This window comes from Gorilla gorilla, chromosome 5 (assembly GCF_029281585.2).
Source record: "Gorilla gorilla gorilla isolate KB3781 chromosome 5, NHGRI_mGorGor1-v2.1_pri, whole genome shotgun sequence".
NCBI classification, from domain to species: domain Eukaryota; kingdom Metazoa; phylum Chordata; class Mammalia; order Primates; family Hominidae; genus Gorilla; species Gorilla gorilla.
Window position 1 is genome coordinate 44855088 of NC_073229.2, and position 19254 is coordinate 44874341.

The 19254-nt window shown below is 46.4% G+C and overlaps 1 protein-coding gene across 1 annotated transcript; it reads left to right on the top strand.

Annotated features, from left to right (window-relative positions):
• Positions 1 to 8658, top strand: PRSS16 (serine protease 16). The gene is made up of 12 exons (XM_004043448.4): positions 1 to 70; positions 145 to 311; positions 1110 to 1209; positions 1366 to 1495; positions 2917 to 3040; positions 3276 to 3353; positions 3451 to 3498; positions 4008 to 4298; positions 5066 to 5207; positions 6949 to 7128; positions 7242 to 7387; positions 7504 to 8658. Exons 1-12 carry the CDS (start codon positions 1 to 3, stop codon positions 7570 to 7572), a joined length of 1545 nt encoding a protein of 514 aa, XP_004043496.1. The 3' UTR covers positions 7573 to 8658.
• The last annotated feature ends 10596 nt before the right edge of the window (positions 8659 to 19254 follow it).

Genomic DNA, 19254 nt, shown 5'->3' on the forward strand with positions numbered 1-19254 from the left:
ATGGCCGTCTGGCTTGCCCAGTGGCTGGGCCCTCTGCTCTTGGTTTCCCTCTGGGGACTCTCGGCTCCAGGTAAGAGGAGGCTGAGGGTCAAGCAGGGCATCCTAAGGGGGCCAGCCTGACTTCCTTCCCTCCATGTCCCACAGCCTCCCTTCTTAGGCGCCTGGGTGAGCACATTCAGCAGTTTCAGGAGAGCTCTGCCCAGGGCCTGGGCCTGAGCCTGGGGCCAGGTGCTGCAGCCCTCCCAAAAGTGGGGTGGCTGGAGCAACTGCTGGACCCCTTCAACGTGTCCGACAGACGATCCTTCCTACAGGTGAGGCCGGGAGACAGGGAGTCCACTGCCCATCCTGCCCTCTCCTCAGTCTCCCTCATCTCTTCCTCAGTCTGCACTTTTTTCTCTCTCCACACCTCAGCTCTCCCCATCCCTCTGCTTGAATCTCATGTTATGCTTGCTGTCAGTATCCCTTTTCCTGCCCTTTGTAGATTTGGCCTTACTCTCCCCTCTCCTCGGGGTCCCACTCGTTTTGTCCCTCAGATCTTGCCCTTCACCATCGCTTTCTCTCTGTCATTCACATTCACTGCTCCTCCCTACCCCCTTGTCCCTGTCCAGACTGGACAAAAAACCTACCACCAGGTCTCAGTAGGTAGCAGAAATTTGAACCAGCTTTGGAATCAGACCTAGCTCACAACAGGCACTCAAAGATATCTATCGAAAGAAGGAACAAATTCGCCATTTTTCAGTGCTTCCTCTGTATTTAGTCTCCAAATATCATCCCACTTGGATCTTATTCCTAAATCCATCTGCATTTATTTCTTATTTTACAATTATTACTTCAAGAAATAGCAAGTTCCTTCAATGTGAGAGCCACTCCCTCAGTTCTGGGGATATAAGAGTGAAAAACCAGGCCAAAAATTTGCTTTTGTATATTTTGCATTCTAGATGAGGAGATGAACAGGGGAAAAGTGAGCAAGTAAATAAACAAGCTCATTTCAGACACTGTTAAGTACATAAGGAAAGATCCATTAGGGAGAGAGACTGGAACAAATGAGGAATTGAGAATAAGTCAGGACTCTCACAGTGCCATTTCTTCTTCCCCATCCCACCTCTCAGCGTTACTGGGTGAATGACCAACATTGGGTTGGCCAGGATGGACCCATATTCCTGCATCTGGGGGGTGAGGGCAGCCTTGGGCCTGGCTCAGTGATGAGAGGTAAGAGGCAATGTTGGGGAAAAGAAGGAGTTGGGATGCTGGTGGGGACCAGGAAGGGCAGCTGCATATTGCAATGCTGTGAGACCTGAGGAGTGCAAGGGCTTAAACTCAACTTGCATCTCACCCCCCCACCCCCCACCCATACACTCTTCACAGGCCATCCCGCAGCCCTGGCCCCAGCCTGGGGCGCCCTGGTGATAAGCCTGGAACACAGATTTTATGGCCTGAGTATACCTGCTGGAGGCCTGGAAATGGCCCAGCTCCGCTTCTTGTCCAGCCGCCTTGCGTGAGTGGAGGAAGGGAAAGTGTTTATGGTCAAAGGACAGGAATGTCTGTGCTTTGGCATCTCTGCAACTGTGTCTCTCTCCTCCACTGTCTGAAGTCAACCTCTGAGTCTCTGGTTCCCTCTGTTTTCTTCTGTCTTTCATAGGGTCTTGTTTTTTCTCTTTCCATTTCTGGGTCTCTGACTCTCCCTATCTGTCTTTCTCTTATCCTGTGTTCTTTCTATTTCTGTGTCTGTCTGAAGTAAGCCACTGTATCACTGTGCAGACCACCAGCATTCCTTACCTGGATTACAGCCACAGCATTCTCACCATTTTCCCTGCTCTGCCCTTGACTTCCAGGTGGAAATCAGAGTAATTCTGTTAGAGCATAAACCAGGTCATGATCCTCCCTGGCTTAAGTCCCTCAGACGTCTTCTGTATTGCTCAGAGTAAAGTCAAAGCTTTCACAGTCGCCATGGAGTCCAATGGGTTTTGGCCTCTAGTTAACTCTGACCTATACTCTCTCACTTTCACTGGGCTCCAGCTACACTGAAGTCCTCACTGTCCTCCAGACTTACACGCACATTCCTGCCTTGAGCCTTTGAACTCATCCCTCTGCATGGCGTGGCCTTCCCCTAGATGTTTTTATGCCTCTCACCCCAGCCTCCTTCAGTGCACCTCACTCCTATTAACGACCCCCACCATTTTTCCAACTTTACTTCACCTGCTTTTTGTTTCTTTCATCTGCTTTATTCTTACAGAACTTAGCTTTTTCTTTCCTCATTGGTATCTCTGTCTGTGTCTGTAACAGTCTGTTTGCCTGTCTGTCTCATTTTCTCCGTCTCTGTATCTACATCTGTGCCTCTTTGTCTCCATCTCTGTCTCTCTGCATCTTAATCTTTTCTACAAGCGAAACGGTTTTCTAACTGCAACAGGATGGTACCAACTGCAAGCCATTCAGAAAGGTTAGGGAAGAAAGAAAGCCCTTGGGAGGAGAAAGAGGATGTTAGACATATCCAAACTTCACTCTCCATTTCTCTTTGTGTCTGTTCGCTCTCCCAATACCTTGCAACTCATCAGGTTAGGACCCCTCCTTCTCCTCTTAGTAGCCCTCCTTGAGTGCCCTCAACCCTTCCCTACATTTGTCAGGTTTTCATCTAAACTGACTTGGAAATTTTTCCTCTCCTACCTAAAACGAGAAGGGAAAGAGGGTGATGGCTTTCTAGAAAGTGGACGAGGACAGGGTCTCCCTTGGCCTAGGCACACATGTTCTGGGAAGTGTATGTGGCTTGGAGAACACTTGGAAACACGTCATGAGAAAACGGCCCTGGTTTCTGGCCAGATTCACCCATTCATGTCTCTGGATCCGGGTTTCCCCCAGAATGGGGAAATCTTCAGGGATTCCCAGCGATGAGGACCGACCGAGTCCCCCCTTTGACCCTAGGCTGGCTGATGTGGTCTCTGCTCGCCTGGCACTTTCCCGCCTCTTTAACATCTCCTCCTCCAGCCCCTGGATCTGCTTCGGAGGCTCCTATGCCGGCTCCTTGGCCGCCTGGGCCCGGCTGAAGGTCCTGCGACTCCTCCGGGTGGGCTGGGGGGAGGGAACTCGGACTCCAGGGCCCCAGTCTCAGATAATAGGAATACCCTCCCACCACGCCCCTACCTTCCTCCCGCCCCCAGAGAATTTTGCACAAGCTGTCCTCACAAAAGCCCGAGATTACACAGCCAGTAAGTGACACAGAGGCAGAAAGATATGCGATTCCAACCCCTCAGTCCGTAGGCTGACGGCGTCTCCTCCCTTAGTTCCCCCATCTCATTTTCGCGTCGGTCGCCTCCTCCGCCCCGGTGCGGGCCGTGCTGGATTTCTCCGAGTATAATGACGTAAGGATGGCGGGCAGCAGGTGCGGGACGGGGAGGGGTCCCAGTGGGCGGAGTCCCTTGACACTTCCGGATACCTTCCGCTGCGGTCCGCCCACAGGTGGTATCCCGAAGCCTAATGAGCACCGCGATCGGCGGGTCCCTGGAGGTAGGAGGTGGGGCCTAGTCCGAGGGGGACTGGGAGGGTAAAGAGGCCTCGGATGCCAGGGAAGAGGAGGCCAGAGAAGGGCGAAACCTGCAACGTGGCGGGGTCTAAGGAAGGTCGGAGCTCGGGGGAATACGCAGGTTTTGGAAGAAGGCGGGAGCTGACGAAGAGGCGGGGCACCAGGAAAAGAGGCGCTCCCCAGAGAGGGCGGGGTTTGGGCAGGGACAATCCTATCCGGAGGTGAGGCTCAAGGTGGGGCGGGGCCACAATGGAGGGCGGGGCCTGCAGGGACGACCCGAGAAGGAGGGCTGCGAGGCAGGGGCTTGGGGGCGGGGGCGGGGGCGGGGGCGGGGGCGGGGGCCTGGGGGCGGGGGCCTGGGCCAAGAGCTAGGTCTGCACCCTCTGAGTCCCGCTAGGGGAAAGTGGGGAACCCAAGGTGGACGCAGGTCCTGGGTAGGGAAAGCCGCGGCCCAGCCTAAGTCTTGGCGGACATCGCCTCTTGCTTCCCACAGTGCCGGGCGGCGGTGTCCGTCGCCTTCGCTGAAGTGGAGCGGCGGCTGCGCTCTGGTGGGGCGGCTCAAGCAGCGTTGCGGACGGAGCTGAGCGCTTGCGGGCCCCTGGGCCGCGCTGAAAACCAGGCGGAGCTGTTGGGGGCGCTGCAGGCACTGGTGGGAGGTGTAGTGCAGTATGATGGGCAGGCGGGAGCGCCGCTAAGCGTGCGACAGCTCTGCGGACTTCTCCTCGGGGGCGGGGGCAACCGCAGCCACTCCACGCCCTACTGCGGGCTTCGTCGGGCGGTGCAGGTGAGCACTCCCTGGCACAGCTGGGAGGAGTTAGCGGACAAAGATTCCTGCCCCACTTCCGTTGTGTGATCTTGGGCAAGCGAGAACCTTCTCTGAAACTTCGTCTTCTCATCTGTAAAATGGGGATAACACTTCACAGGGCCGATGGGAAGATGAAATGAGGCGGGTCATGTAGAGCAATCAGCTGGGAGCCTGGCACACAGTGTGCGAATGTTAGAGACTGCGATTATTACCTATTTTGCCTATCTTGTCCTGTCCTCTTTTGGGGGGCCTGCAGGAGTGCCTGGCACATGGCAAATTCTCACTTCGTATTTTTAGAATGAATGAAAAAATGTTATCTCTGGGGATAGGGTTCTCCTAGGTACCTGGGACTGCAGCCTCTAAATCCACAACTGCAATCCAGCTGTCGCTTTTCCAGCACTGTCTGGACCAAGTGCTGTATAAAGTGCTTCACATACATTATTTCATTAAGTTCTCAAGAGATAGGCACTATTATTATCGCCACTTACAGAAAAGGAAACTGAAGTCTGAAAGATTATCACTTGCCCAAGCTCTCACAGGTAATAAGGTCTCAGTCTTCTAGTGCCTTGATCTCTAACTCACAAGGACCCAGGCATCCACCTCCTCTGACCACTGACTCCCAGGAGAACTCAGGAACTCACCCTTCTATTTCTGACTTTTGACCTCTGGGGACATAGGCCTCTGCACCCTGGCTTGCTGGGAAGAGAGGAGGAATTTATGTCTTATGTATGTACATTGTTCCCTAGATTGTCTTGCACAGCCTGGGCCAGAAGTGTTTAAGCTTTTCCCGAGCAGAGACAGTGGCACAGCTGAGGAGCACAGAACCTCAACTGTCTGGTGTGGGTGACCGGCAGTGGTTGTATCAGACATGTACCGAGTTCGGCTTCTGTAAGTGACTGGCCTAACCCTAACTTTGTCCCCTCAAACAACCTTTTTACTATGCCCAGAGAAGTCATCTTACAGGTGGTCTGGACTCATTTAGACCCAGCTCTCAGGCACTGTGTAACCTGCAGATGTTGGGCTGGAGAAGGTGGAAGCCATATTAGTGTGCGCATGTGCTTGGCCCTCACATGCCTCCTCACGCACACACTGAGGTCTCCACTTGAGTGATCTTCCCTTCAACCTGTTCTTTCTCTGTGTCCCCATTCCAGGGATGGCCCCCTTTCCCCATCCACCAGACTAGAAACTTGAGCCTTGTTTTAGTTGCTTCCTTCCCATTTTCTAGCTAGCCTGTCAATTACTGAGTCCTCCTCACTCTGCATGGACAACTCTGTAGTCCATCCCTTCTGCTTTCTATGCCTACCTCTGCTGTCCTGCTGGGAACCTCCATTCTTTCTTGCCTGGATCCCTTCCCAGCCGCTTCTCTGGTCTCATGGTTTTCACTTCCTCTGTACAATCCAACTTTTTCATAGCATCCACAGAGATCCTTGTAAATATAACCTTGTCCCTCCTGTACTCAAAACCACAGCTCCTCAAAGACCCCAGGGTAGTGTTGCCAGATACAATACAGGATGCCTAGTTAAATTTGAATTTCAGATATACAACAGATTTTTTTTAGTATAACCATGTCCCAAATACTACATATGGCAAATTAAATGTTCAAATTCCAGCTCCATTTTCTACTCGTAATCTTGGGCAAACTTGGGCAAGTGACTTACTTCTCTATGCCTGTTTCCACATCTATAAAGTGGGAATACAAGCAGTATTTCTCTCATAGGGTTGTTTCAAGGACTAAAGGAGGTAATATTTGTAGCATTCTAAGAATAATGCAGGTCTACAGTAAGTATTCCATAAACCCCTTGCTATTGTTATTATTATAAGGCTTTACATATTTTAACCCTCTTAATACATTAGTCTTCCTAACATCTTAGGAACTTTGTACATGCTGTTCACTTTGCTTGGATTATTCATCTTCAAGTCTCAATAGGGTGGCCTCCCTCAGGAAGCCATGATCCCTCAAGATAGTCAGCCTTGCCACCTCCGACTTCGATAGCTCTGTGTTCTCCTTAGCATTTTACACAGCCTGTCATAATACATTTTTTATTGCCTGTCTTCCCCTCTGGACTGAGTCCTGTGACAGCAGAGCCTGGAGCTGTCTTGGTTGCCACCATGTGCCCAACATTGTACAACATTTATCTGAGCACCTGGTAGGTGGTCAACAAATAGGGAGGGAAGGGATGAATTAATCTGATGTTATAGAAGTTAGCTTTACCCTGAAAGCACAGTGAGCTATGGGTTTTAAGCAGGGGAGACATAATACAATTTGAGCTCCGAGCATTCCAGACCTTTGCACGTGCTATTTCCTCTATTTACTATGCCTTCCTTCTCTATCTTTGTTTGGCTCAGTTCTACTAATTTCTCAAGGTCTTATCCTTTGCAGGGTGCTTTCCCTGAGCCCATCATGTTTCCTCTGGGATCCCTGCCTTCTGGCCTTTTTCCATCACAGCCCTGATCACTGTGGGCTATCACTGTCAGGGGACTGTGTGAGTCTGTCTGCCAGGACTGTAAACTCCTCGAAGGGAGTGTTAGAAATGTTCTGGTCATCACTGAGGAAAGCTTTGAAAATGATTATTGAAGGAGAGTGGTGGGCTGCCTGTATACCCACACTTACAGGTATCTCCCTACACAGATGTCACCTGTGAGAATCCCAGATGTCCTTTCTCCCAGCTCCCAGCACTGCCCTCCCAGCTAGACCTATGTGAGCAGGTGTTTGGGCTCTCAGCCTTGTCAGTAGCCCAGGCTGTGGCTCAGACGAACTCCTACTACGGTGGCCAGACCCCTGGGGCTAACCAAGTGCTATTTGTTAATGGTGAGCATGCTATCAAAACCTGGCTGCTAAGCCTCCACCTAGCCCCAGCTCAACATAGCCTCATCCTCTCCCAGCACCCGTCTACCTAGCCCCATCCTATCCTTTCTTTCCAGGGGACACAGACCCCTGGCATGTGCTAAGTGTGACACAGGCTTTAGGATCCTCAGAATCAACTCTTCTTATCCGCACTGGCTCCCACTGCTTGGACATGGCACCTGAGAGGCCTTCAGACTCCCCCAGCCTCCGCCTAGGGCGCCAGGTAAGAGAAAAAAGGCTCTGAATCATTTGCATTCTCATTTGAATAATCACTTGCATGTTCCCTCCTTCTGCTGATGCTGAAATCTGACTTTCAAAATTCTTCCCACCTCCCCACAGAACATCTTCCAGCAGCTACAGACCTGGCTCAAGCTGGCAAAGGAGAGCCAGATTAAGGGTGAAGTCTGAATCTCATACCCTTTCCACTCCCTGCATGGTCACCTCAGTCCTGGACATACTTGTTCACTGAACAAAAGAAAGCAGCTTGTTTTGAAAGAAGAAACTCCCAGGAATTGGAATTCAGCACCTGTTCCGCACGTAATTGGCATGTGTCTGCAAACATCCTTATTCCCAACTTAAAGTGCTTTATTGCAGAGAGTTATGGAAATATAAGTGGATGATTATTCTCATTGTAAATATTGGTATTTTGAATGTTAAATGTCAAACAAATGTGACTTATGCTGGTGCCCTCGCCCTGCTGATCAGATTCTGGTTCAAATTCTGCCACTCCAGCTCCTGGGTTAGGGGCTTTGCTGTTAAGTTTCTTTTTCTGGACTTTAGATCCTGAACCTGTCCTTGCTTCTCAGTTTCTCTCACTGTACCCCTTTCCCTCAGTCTCTTCCTCTCTCTTTCCCCTGTCACTATTTGTCTTTCTAATCTCCTTCTGTTTCTCTGAATATCTTCATTTCTATCTCTGTGTTTCTGTCTATTTCTCTGTTTATCTTTCTGTCCTTCAATCTGTGTTTTTGTTTCTGGCTCTCCATCAGTGTCTTTGTCTCTCCTCTCTCTCTTGCTCTGCCCTGGCTATTTCCACTGCTCTATTTCTGACTCTCATTTTTGGTCTCTGTGTGTCTCCTAGTCACTTTCTCTCTCACTCTGTCTCTGTCTCTATTTCTGTCTCTCCTCTGCTGTGTCCTCAATCTCTCTGTCTCCCTGAGGCTCTATTTCTGTCTCTGATGCTCTTCTTCTGTGTCTCTATTTCTTTTCCTGTCACTTAATCTTTTCCTTCTCTATCTCTCTTATTTAGTCTTCCTTCCACACCCTTCACTCACCATCTTTTCCCACAATCAAATATCACTCCCTGGTACTTCCAGCTTCCAACTCTAGGGATTCATGATTCTGGTGGAGATTCCTTCTTCCAGGGCCTGGGAGGATAGGGCTAATCCCAAGGGTGCCTGCTTAGGCTATGTTAGCTGTGACAAGAACCTGCCATAGATTTGCACTGTTCTTTCCTAAAGATCAATTGTTTTCAGCAATAAATACTTCTCAGCTTTTTGTATGTCTTTGTATGCACAGAGATGGTAGTTTTAGAGTTTTATCCAGTTTCATATTTCCTTGTGGGTAAGAGGCAACCTCCTCATGCTGTCATACCAGAGTCAATCTCCACTACACATTAGTTCTGCCTGTTCTTGATCTTTATATAAATGGAAACTTGCAGTATATATTATAGGTTTTTGTGTCTAGAAGTTTGAAATCAAGGTGTCAGCAGAGCCATTCTCTTTCTCACAGCTCTAGGGGAGAATCCTTCCTTGCCTTCTAATCCTTCCTTGACCAAAAATGAGAGTCAAAAATAGAGCAGTGGAAATAGCCAGGGCAGAGCAAAAGAGAGAGGAGAAACAAAGACACTGACGGAGAGCCAGAAACGAAAACACAGATTGAAGGACAGAAAGATAAACAGAGAAACAGACAAAAACACAGAGATAGAAATGAAGATATTCAGAGAAACAGAAGGAGATTAGAAAGACAAATAGAAAATGCTTCTGTGCTTCTTCTGGCTTCTGGTGTTTGCCAGCATTCCTGTGTTCCTTGGCCTGTAGATGCATTACTCCAGTCACATGGCCATTTTCCCTGTGTGCCTTCACATCACCTTCCTTCTGCATGTGCCTATCCATGTGTCCAAATTTCCCCTTTTATGAGGATACCAGTTATCTTGGGCTAGGCCCAGCCTGTTGATCTGATTTTAAGTTGGTTACCTCTGTGAATACCCTGATTCCAAATATGATCACAGATTGAGGTACTGGGGATAAGGAGTTCAATATATCTTTTTTGGGGAGAAGGAGGGACACAGTTCAACCCATACCACCACCAACATGATAACAAGTGAAGGCTATTTATTCAGAACTCGCTATACCAAGAGAATCCACCATCATCACTTGTGTTTGGCAGAGACTCACAACAGGCAGAGGAGTGGGAAAGCGCTATAGTGGAAAAAAGAGAAGGTTCTAGGTATGCCTTAACTGGAGGCTGTGGCATGGGGAAGCTGTGGGCAGGCTAACTAGAAGAGGGGCATCATATGTGATTGGTTGGGAGTACATGTATGGCTTTCCCTCGTTGGTCCTAAGTTGAAAGCAAGAACAAAAATTAAGGAATTGTGAGTTATTATATTTAGTAAGTGCTGGCCATTTGGAGCCAATCGGTACAGGGGTATTATTGTTTGTCTTCCTCTACTGTTTGCTACAGATAGCAGCTTGACTTCCTGGACTGGTTACTGTAATAGTAGGTTGGCTTTCTGGGCTGGTTACTGCAGGTTGTAGGTCAGAAGTCTATTTTTACTTTTAGTTTGGCCATTATCCATTTGTATATTCAATCTCTCAACCTTTGTCTCTTGGATCTCATGTGGCTTGGGGATTGCTGTCTAAGTTCAGGGAGTTTACAAGTCTACTGTGCATTCAGCCACAGACAGTAACCTTTCTGGTCTTTTCTGAGCAAGCCCACCCTTATGCATGTATTCAGTCTTCCAGACCGCCAGAGATGAGTGGGTGGGCTCGATGACTGTGCACATGCACAAGGGTAGGGTGCCCTTCAGCCATCCCTAGATGTCATTTTTAAATTTCTGGTAGATTTCTAAATTAAATATATTAACTTGCATGCTTCTGTTAGTATCCTTGAGCTGTCAGCTTTCCCTGATTACTCTTCACTGTGACCTCTATTTTCAGCATTGCCCTTAGGCCAGATTTTTCCATGTTCTACTCCAAATAAAGTCAACCCCTTCACGCAGGGGCCCCGAGCAGCCAGTCGTCAAGGTTTGCCATACCTACTAGGGCAGAGCCTCTTTAACACAGAGTTGGAGCTTTAGGGAAGTGGGAATAGAAGCCACCAGTCCTTCCTGTCCTCATGGCCTACTCTGGCCCTCTTGGAGTGGAACTGCCTTGCCAAGGAGTAGGAGTGGGGCTCACAGGAGCAATGAGAGTTACTGGTCCTCACAGACTACCCTTCATGTCTAGAGTGAGACTTCTACAACATGTTGGGAAGGGGAGAGATGGGCGCAACCCCTGGCTTAAGTGCCGCAGACTTCCATGGTCTCTACCAATACTCACTAAGTGATTTTCAATATTTTGTAGAAATTTGGTCAATTTCCAGAGACTTTAAATGGAAATCCTACCTGTACCTGGGATAAGTGAGTTACCGTACTTGTAGAATGTGGGAAGTTACTTTTAAGAGAGAGTCTGGAGTATTTTTAAGTAAACAGCACAGTTAAAACAAGAAGATCTCGGCCGGGCATGGTAGCTCATGCCTGTAATCCCAGCACTTTGGGAGGCCAAGGTGGGTGGATCACCTGAAGTCAGGAGCAAGACCAGCCTGGCCAACATGGTGAAACCCCATCTCTACTACAGATAGAAAATTAGCCAGGTGTAGTGCCCAGCGCTGTAATACCAGCTACTTGGGAGGCCGAGGCAGGAGAATTGCTTGAACTCGGGAGGTGGAGGTTGCAGTGAGCTGAGACCATGCCACTGGACTCCAGCCTGGGTGACAAGAGCAAAATTCCTTCTCAAAAAAAAAAAAAAATGCAAAACTAGACTCTTATAGCTTGCAGACGAGAACGATGAAATCTCAAGAGATGACTGAGCATCTCACAGAAACAAAGGCAATAAAACTCATATTTAAACCTACTCATCTAAATTTATGTTCAAAGCTTTTATTTCACTACCAGGGCTGTAATGTGGCCTGGAACACATGGCATGTATGTGTGTGCATATGTGTGTGTGTTGGCCAAAGAGGTTGGAGGAAGTTTTTGATACAAGGTCAAGCACTCTCAAAAATTAAAATTCCTAACTAATGCTGTAGTTATGGGTCTTCTGCCAACCAAATTCAAGACTATCATTTTTCCTTAGGAAAACCTGCCTGGTGGTACATGCCTTTGTTAACATCAAATTCGTTAAAATTAAAATTACACACACACACACACACACACACACACACACACTCGCGTCCCTCCTGAATTAAACATTTTTCTGCAGCCACTGGGAATCAACTCCAACCATCCCCAGGAGCAGTTTTGTTTTTGTTTTTTGAGACGGAGTCTCAATCACCCAGGCTGGAGTGCAGTAGTGGATCTCAGGTCACTGCAACCTCTGCCGCCAGGGTTCAAGCAATTCTGCCTCAGCCTCCCGAGTAACTGGGATTACAGGGGCCTGCCGCCATGCCCAGGTAATTTTTGTATTTTTTAGTAGAGACGGGGTTTCACCTTGTTGGCCAGGCTGGTCTTGAACTCCTGGACCTCGTAATCCACCCACCTGGCCTCCCAAAGTGCTAGGATTACAGGTGTGAGCCACCGTGCCCGGCCCGGGGGCAGTTTTAAACATTATCTCCATAGCCAGAGTAAAAGGGCAGGCTGCTCTGCACCTGGCAGGGCCAAGGTGTCTCCTGCCTCCCTCCTCTGAATTTGCCCAACTTGAGCCTCAATGCCTACACCTTTTCCCAAATCTTGATGTTTCTCTTAAGGGAAATGCCCCTGACTCTGGATGCGCCCTGGCCTCGAGTTCCTCCTGGCATTGATTTGGGGGTCTTGGTCGTGCCCGGAGATGGGGAGAACTCAGAGTTCTGGAGACAGGCCGTCTCCACCTGCTGGATTACCTGAGGTCAGGAGTTCAGGACCAGCCTGGCCAACATGGTGAAACCCCGTCTCTACTAAAAAATACAAAAATTAGCTGGGCCGTGGTGGCGGGCGCCTGTAATCCCAGCTACTCGGGAGTCTGAGACAGGAGAATTGCTTGAACCCAGGAGGCGGAGGTTCAGTGAGCGAGGTCGCGCCATTGCACTCCAGCCTGGGCGACAAGAGCAAAATTCCGTCTCAAAAAATAAATAAATAAATAAATACAAAAAACAAAAACAAAAATAAAACCCATCCGCCCAGGACCATTCAGGGTCGCGGTGACCGGAGAACCACCCCGAGTCCAGGCGGCGAGAGGCTGCAAATTCCCTGGTTCCGAGGCCTCAGGGAAGAGCCCACCTGCCGGGCAAGCGTCTCCAAGAGTGAAAAGGAATCCGCACCCCGCGCGAGGGAGCCGGGTCCTGTGAACTCTGCGGTGGCTTCGTGGTTGCTTCCCTGATCCATTCGCTGCAGTCTCAGAGTTGGAGCAGCTTGGCGTTTACTCCCGGGCCTTTCCCGGATGGGAGAAGGAAGCCTGCGAGGGAACTTGAATTTTTTCGAGTCAGAATCAGCAAGTTGTTGTTGTTTGAGACCAAGTGAGCCCCCGCACCCAGCCAAGAATCGGCTGTTTAAGAAAGACTAGGTTTCCACGTAAGAAGCAGGGTTCTCTGGGCCAAATGTTGACCTTTTCTCTTTTCTTTTTTCTATCTTCTTGATGAAGAGAATGCAATAGGAAGAATGTGAAGATTTTTAAAAATTGTTTTTGGTTGTTTCACGTTTGGGGATTTTTTTTTCCCTGCAAGGAAAAAAAGAGTTAAAGAGAACAGAGAAAAAAATCATTTTGTTATCCTTTGCATATAGCGAAGGGGCCACAATTCTCGTCCCGCCGGCCAGTTAGCTCGGTTGCTTAGAGTGTTGTGTTAATTACGCTGAAGGTCGTGGGTTTGATCCTCTTACCGGCCACATGAGGAGAATTAGTTCTTTACCACTTTTGTTGATCACATCTCCTGTGAATTCTGCTTCCAGTTTCTCCGAAAGTAAGCTCTATATCGCCACTACTGAACTGGAAACACAGTCTTTCAAAAGAAGAAATGTGGGCGAGGGCGGTGGCTCACGCCCGTAATCCCAGCCCTTTGGGAGACCGAGGTGGGCGGATCACTTCAGTTCAGGAGTTCGAGACCAGCCTAGCTAACACGGTAAAACCCCCGTCTCTACTAGAAATACAAAAATTAGCCGGGCGTGGTTGCGAGCGCCTGTAATCCCAGCTACTCGGGAGGCTGAGACAGGAGAATCGCTTGAACCCGCGGGGGGGGGAGTGGGGGGCGGCGCGCGGAGGTTGCAGAAAGCCAACATCGTGCCACTGCACTCCAGCCTAGCTGATAAGAGCGAAAAAAAAAAAAAAAAAAAGAAGAAGAGGTAACATGTGAGAGCTAAGATGGAGGCCTTCATTTTTGTTTTTAAGTAAAATTGAGTAAGCTAAGGCGTGTGTGCTAAGGGAAGGGGAACTAGCGTTAAACAATTTCCAGTTTTGTTTTACACAAAACTTTCTGAAACATCGTTTCACATTAAACTTGTGAAAGACAAAAAAAGATTCTATTTGCTGTGGCTGGTTAGCTCAACTGGTTAGAATTCGGTCATAGATACCCGTTTGTCCCGGCTAAGAACACTTCGTGGTCTCGCAAGTCCTCTCCAAGATTTAACAACGTCCCCAATAAATCTGTAGAATCCGATGGCTGTTCCCTCACAATTTAGGTCTTTCCTTTTATTTCCATCTTCATACATAGAAAATTGGCCTATGTGAATTGTCTCCATCTGAGAAGAAATTGTAAAGCCATCTGCACTTCCAATCACTTCCACACTTGGGTTTTCACCGGATCACATGAAATAGGATTTTTAAATGACATATGTGAACAATTTTCATTAACATCAACACACTAGGAAAAAAAAAAAGAAACCAAAAACTTCATTTTAAACTGAAATGACATGTAAAAGACATTATTTTGTAAACGTCTAATTAAAGTTTAATCTTGGGGTAAGAAATACGGTGGGCACAGTGGCTCACGCCTGTAATCCCAGCACTTTGGGAAACCGAGACAAGTGGATCACTTGAGGTCAGGAGTTCGAGACCAGCCTGGCCAACATGGCGAAACCCCGCCTCTACTAAAGATATAAAAATTAGCTGGGTGTGGTGGCACACACCTGTAGTCCCAACTACGCGGGAGGCTGGGGCACGAGAATCGCTTGAACCTGGGAGGCGGAGGTTGCAGTGAACCGAGATCACGACACTGCACTTCAGCCTGGGCGACAGAGCGAGATTCTGTCTCAAAAAGTAAAGAAAAGAAATATATTCATATTGCAAAGTTAAAAAGCATAAAAAGATACAGTAAAAAGTCTCTTATATCTCATCCACCCAGAAATCATTTCCAATGTCCACAGGTAAACTCTATGCATAGTTGCTTATGTATCCTTTCCAATATTTATACAAATTCTTGTTTTCTGTCTTGTTTTCTATTTATTTATTTATTTAGACAGAGTCTGTCTCTGTGGCCTAGACTGGTGTGCAGTGGCACCGTCTCGGCTCACTGCAACCTCTGCCTCCTAGGTTCAAGCGATTCTTGTGCCTCAGCCTCCCTAGTAGCTGGGACTACAGGTATATGCCACCATGTCTAGCTAATTTTTTGTATTTTTAGTAGAGACAGGGTTTCACCATGTTGGCCAAGCTGGTCTTGAACTCCTGGCCTCAAGTGATCCACCCACCTTGGCCTCCCAAAATGCTGGGATTACAGGCGTTGAGTTACTGTGACCGTCTCTTTTTATAAAAGAACATATCGTGTTGCAATTTGCCTTCATCACTTCACAATGTAACTTGGAATCACTATTTTATCAGTATTTAAAAATCTAGCTAATAACACTTTACAGTTGGCAAAATCAGAGCTCATTTTCGAAAGAGTTGGCATATTAAGCAGAAGTTGAACCTGAAATGTTCTGTTTGCATCATTGAAGGAGGGAATGCATACAAGAAGGAGACTTTGAGAAACTTGAAAGTCGGAGAGATGATGATAGCTATAGTTTTCTGCTACAAAGGAGGACAACGCATTTTCTGCCTAACAGCATAAAATAGTACATGAATATGTATTAATTTAGCAAATATTTACTGATTTCTCCACTCTTTAGAATGCAATAATTAGTTGTTATTCTATGTCTGGTAGTTGCTGATGAGATATTGTTATGTGGAAAAAACAGAATCCAAAACAGTTTTGCAAGATTATGATTTTTAGTTTTAAAAAAACTGTATTATGGGATGATTTATATATGATAACGTGTACAATTTGATGTTTTGGCATATTTATACATACATGTAACAACTACCACAATCAAAGTAGAGAACATTTCCATGATCCTAAAAAGTTCCCTTGTGGCCTGTGATAGTGAAACCTGTGAATATGTTATCTTTCACAGCAAAAGGAACTTTGCAACTGTGATTAAATTAAGGATTATGAAATGAGGTGATTATCCTCAATTACCTGGATTGGGCGTTGTAATCACAAGGATCCTTTTAAGAGGGATCATTGTCAGAGAAGGAGATGTGACAGTGGAAGCAAAAGTTGGAATGATGAGGCCGGGCACGGTGGCTCACGCCTATAATCCCAGCACTTTGGGAGGCCGAGGTGGGCAGATTGCCTGAGCTCAGGAGTTTGAGACCAGCACCACCAACATGGTGAAACCTCATCTCTACTAAAAATACAAAAATTAGTCAGTAATCCTGACTAAATGCTCCTGTAATCCTCGCTACTCAGGAGGCTGAGGCAGGAGAATTGCTTGAACCCGGAAGGCGGAGGTCGCAATGAGCAGAGATCGTGCCACTGCACTCCAGCTTGGGCGACAGAGTGAGACTCCGTCTTAAAAAAAGAAAAAAAAGTTGGAGTGCTGCAGGGCGATGAGCCAAGTAATGCCAGCAGCCTCTTCTAGCTGGCGAAGGCAAGGAAACAGATTCTCCTCTAGAACTTACAGAAGGAAGATAGCCCTGCTGACTCACTCTAGACCCCTGACATCCAGAGCTGTGAGATAATAAATTTGTGTTGTTTTAAGCTATTAAGTTTGTGGTAATTTTTCACAGCAGTAATAGGAAACTAATGCATGCCCTTTCCCAGTCAGTCACACTCCGACCACACAATTTCCAGGCAACTATAGGCCCTTTCCATCATGATGGTTTTGCCTTTTCTGGAATTTAATCTAAATGGAATTATATGCTATGTACTCTAGTTCCTGGTTTTTGCTCAAAACATTTTTGAGATTCATTCATGTTGTTGCACATATCAGTTATTTATTCCATTTATTAGCACTTTATTGGTAAAATGTATTCTATTTGTACAGACATGCCACCATTTGTTTTTCCATTCATGTGTGGGTGAACATTTTTATTATTTTCACATTCCAGCTATTATAAATAGGGCTGCTGTGCAAATTTGTGTAGCAAGTCTTTGTGTAGACATATATAAGCCAGAGTTCTTCAGAAACAGACAACCAATAGTGTGTGTGTGTGTGTGTGCATGTGTGTGTGTAGACAGTGATTTTAAGGAATGGACTTACATGATTGTAGAGTCTGGCCAGTTCAGATTCTGCATGGTATGCCAGCAGGCTGGAGACCCAGGAAAAAGTTAATGTGGCAGCTAAAACTCAAAGGCTGTCTGCTGGCAAAAGTCCCTCTTCCTAGGGAGAGAAGTTAGTCTTTTTTCTCTTAAGTATTTTTCAACTGGTAGGAAGCAATCTGCTTCACTCAAAGTGTACTGAATTAAATGTTAATCTCATCCAGAAGTACCTTCACATCAGCGTCTAAACTAGTGTTCGATCAAATATCTGAATACTATGAGCTAGCCATGTTGACACGAAAAATTAACCATTGCATATGTTTTCACATCTTTTCCAGGAAATACCTAGGAATGGAATTGCTGGTCATTTAGTAAGTGGGTGTTTAACTTTATAAGAAGCTACCAGTGTTTTCCAAAGTGGTGGTTCACTTTACATTCCAAAAAGCATTATATGAGAGTTCCAGTTGTACAACCTCCTCAGCATTTGTTATTGTCAGACTTAATGTTTATGCAAAGATATCCTATGACATCTTTGCCTATTTCATAATCATGATTTTCTCCCATATTTCCTTCTCAGAGATTTATAAATTAGCACTTTTGTTTAGGCCTATGATCTATTTTCAGTTAATTTTTTTATGCATTCTAAAATAAGGATCAAAGTTAATTTTTTTTCCATATGGCTATCTCCTTGTTTCTGCACCATTTTTGAAAAGACTATCCTTTCCTCATAAAGTACATAGGCACTTATGTTGAAAGTAAATTTATTGTACATGTACATCTATTTTTGGAGTCCCTATTTTATTCCATTAATCTATATGACTTTCCTAATTATACTTTAATTTGCAGTCCAGTTAGGATGGCTATTATCAAAAAACAGAAAATAAATTGGTAAGGATTTATTGGTAAGGAACTTTGTGTATTGCTGGTGGAAATGAAAAGCAGAGCAGCCACTGTGGAAAACAGTAAGATTCCTCAAAATTTTCTTTTCTTTTTTCTTTTTTTCTTTTGACAGAGTCTTGCTCTGTCCCCCAGGCTGGAGTGCATGGCGCGATCTCAGCTCACTGCAACCTCCACCTCCTGAGTTGAAGCAATTCTCCTGCCTCAGCCTCCCCAGTAGCTGGGACTACAGGCGCATGCCGCCATACCTGGCTAATTTTTTTCGTATTTTAGTAGAGACCAGGTTTCACTGTGTTGCCCAGGCTGGTCGCAAACTCCTGAGCTCAGGCAATCTGCCCACCTTGGCCTCCCAAAGTGCTGGGATTACAGGCATGAGCCACTGCACCCTGCCAATCCTCAAACTATTAAATGTAGAATTACCATATGATCCAGCAATTCCATTTTTGCGTATATATCCAAAAGAAATTAAAACATGGGCTCAGATTCATAGCAGTGTTATTCACAATAGCCAAATATCTATCAACAGATTAATGGATAAACAAAATGTGGTATACACATACAATGGAATATTATTCAGCCTTGAAAGGAAATTCTGGCTGGGCACAGTGGCTCACGCCTATAATCCCAGCACTATGGGAGGCCCAGGTGGGTGGATCACCTGAGGTCAGGAGTTCAAGACCAGCCTCACCAACATGGTGAAACCCCGTCTCTACTAAAAATACAAAATTAGCGGGGTGTGGGGGCTCATGCCTGTAATCCCAGCTGGAGGCTGAAGCAGGAGAATCGCTTGGACCCGGGAGGCGGAGGTTGCAGTGAGCCAAGATAACACCATTGCATTGCACTCCAGCCTGGGCAACAAGAGCAAAACTCAGTCTCAAGAAAAAAAAAAAGGAAATTCTGACACATGCTAAAACATGGATGAACCTTGAAGACACTATGCTAAGTGAAATAAACCAATCACAAAAAGATGAATATTTTATATTCCATTTATATAACGTACCAAAGTAGTACAATTTGTAGAGAGATAAAGTGGAATGGTGGTTTCCAGGGGACTAGAAAGAGGCAAGGATGTGGAGTTAGTGTTTAATAAGTACAGAGTTTCACTTGGAAAAGATGGAAAAGTTCTGGAGACAAATGGTGATAATGGTTGCACAACAATGTAAATGTACTTAATGCCACAGAACTGAGCACTTAAAAATGGCTAAGATGGTAAATTTTATGTTATGGTTGCTTACATAATAAAATAATTACACACCAGAGACCTGTGACATATGTATTAGCCACATTTTTAAAAATGACAAAACTGTAACACCTTATTAGAGACTGACTCAGGTACCTACAGCAAGTAATAGGTGGAGTTGTCAGTAGCCTCTCAAACTCAGGTGTTTGATGGTCCCTGGCTAACACCCAAGGGTTACCTCTGTATTTATAACACATCATCACTCTAGTTATGGATAGAAAAATGCTTAAACTGTCTCCATATGTCTCTCATTTTCTACCCTCTCTTTTTTGCAC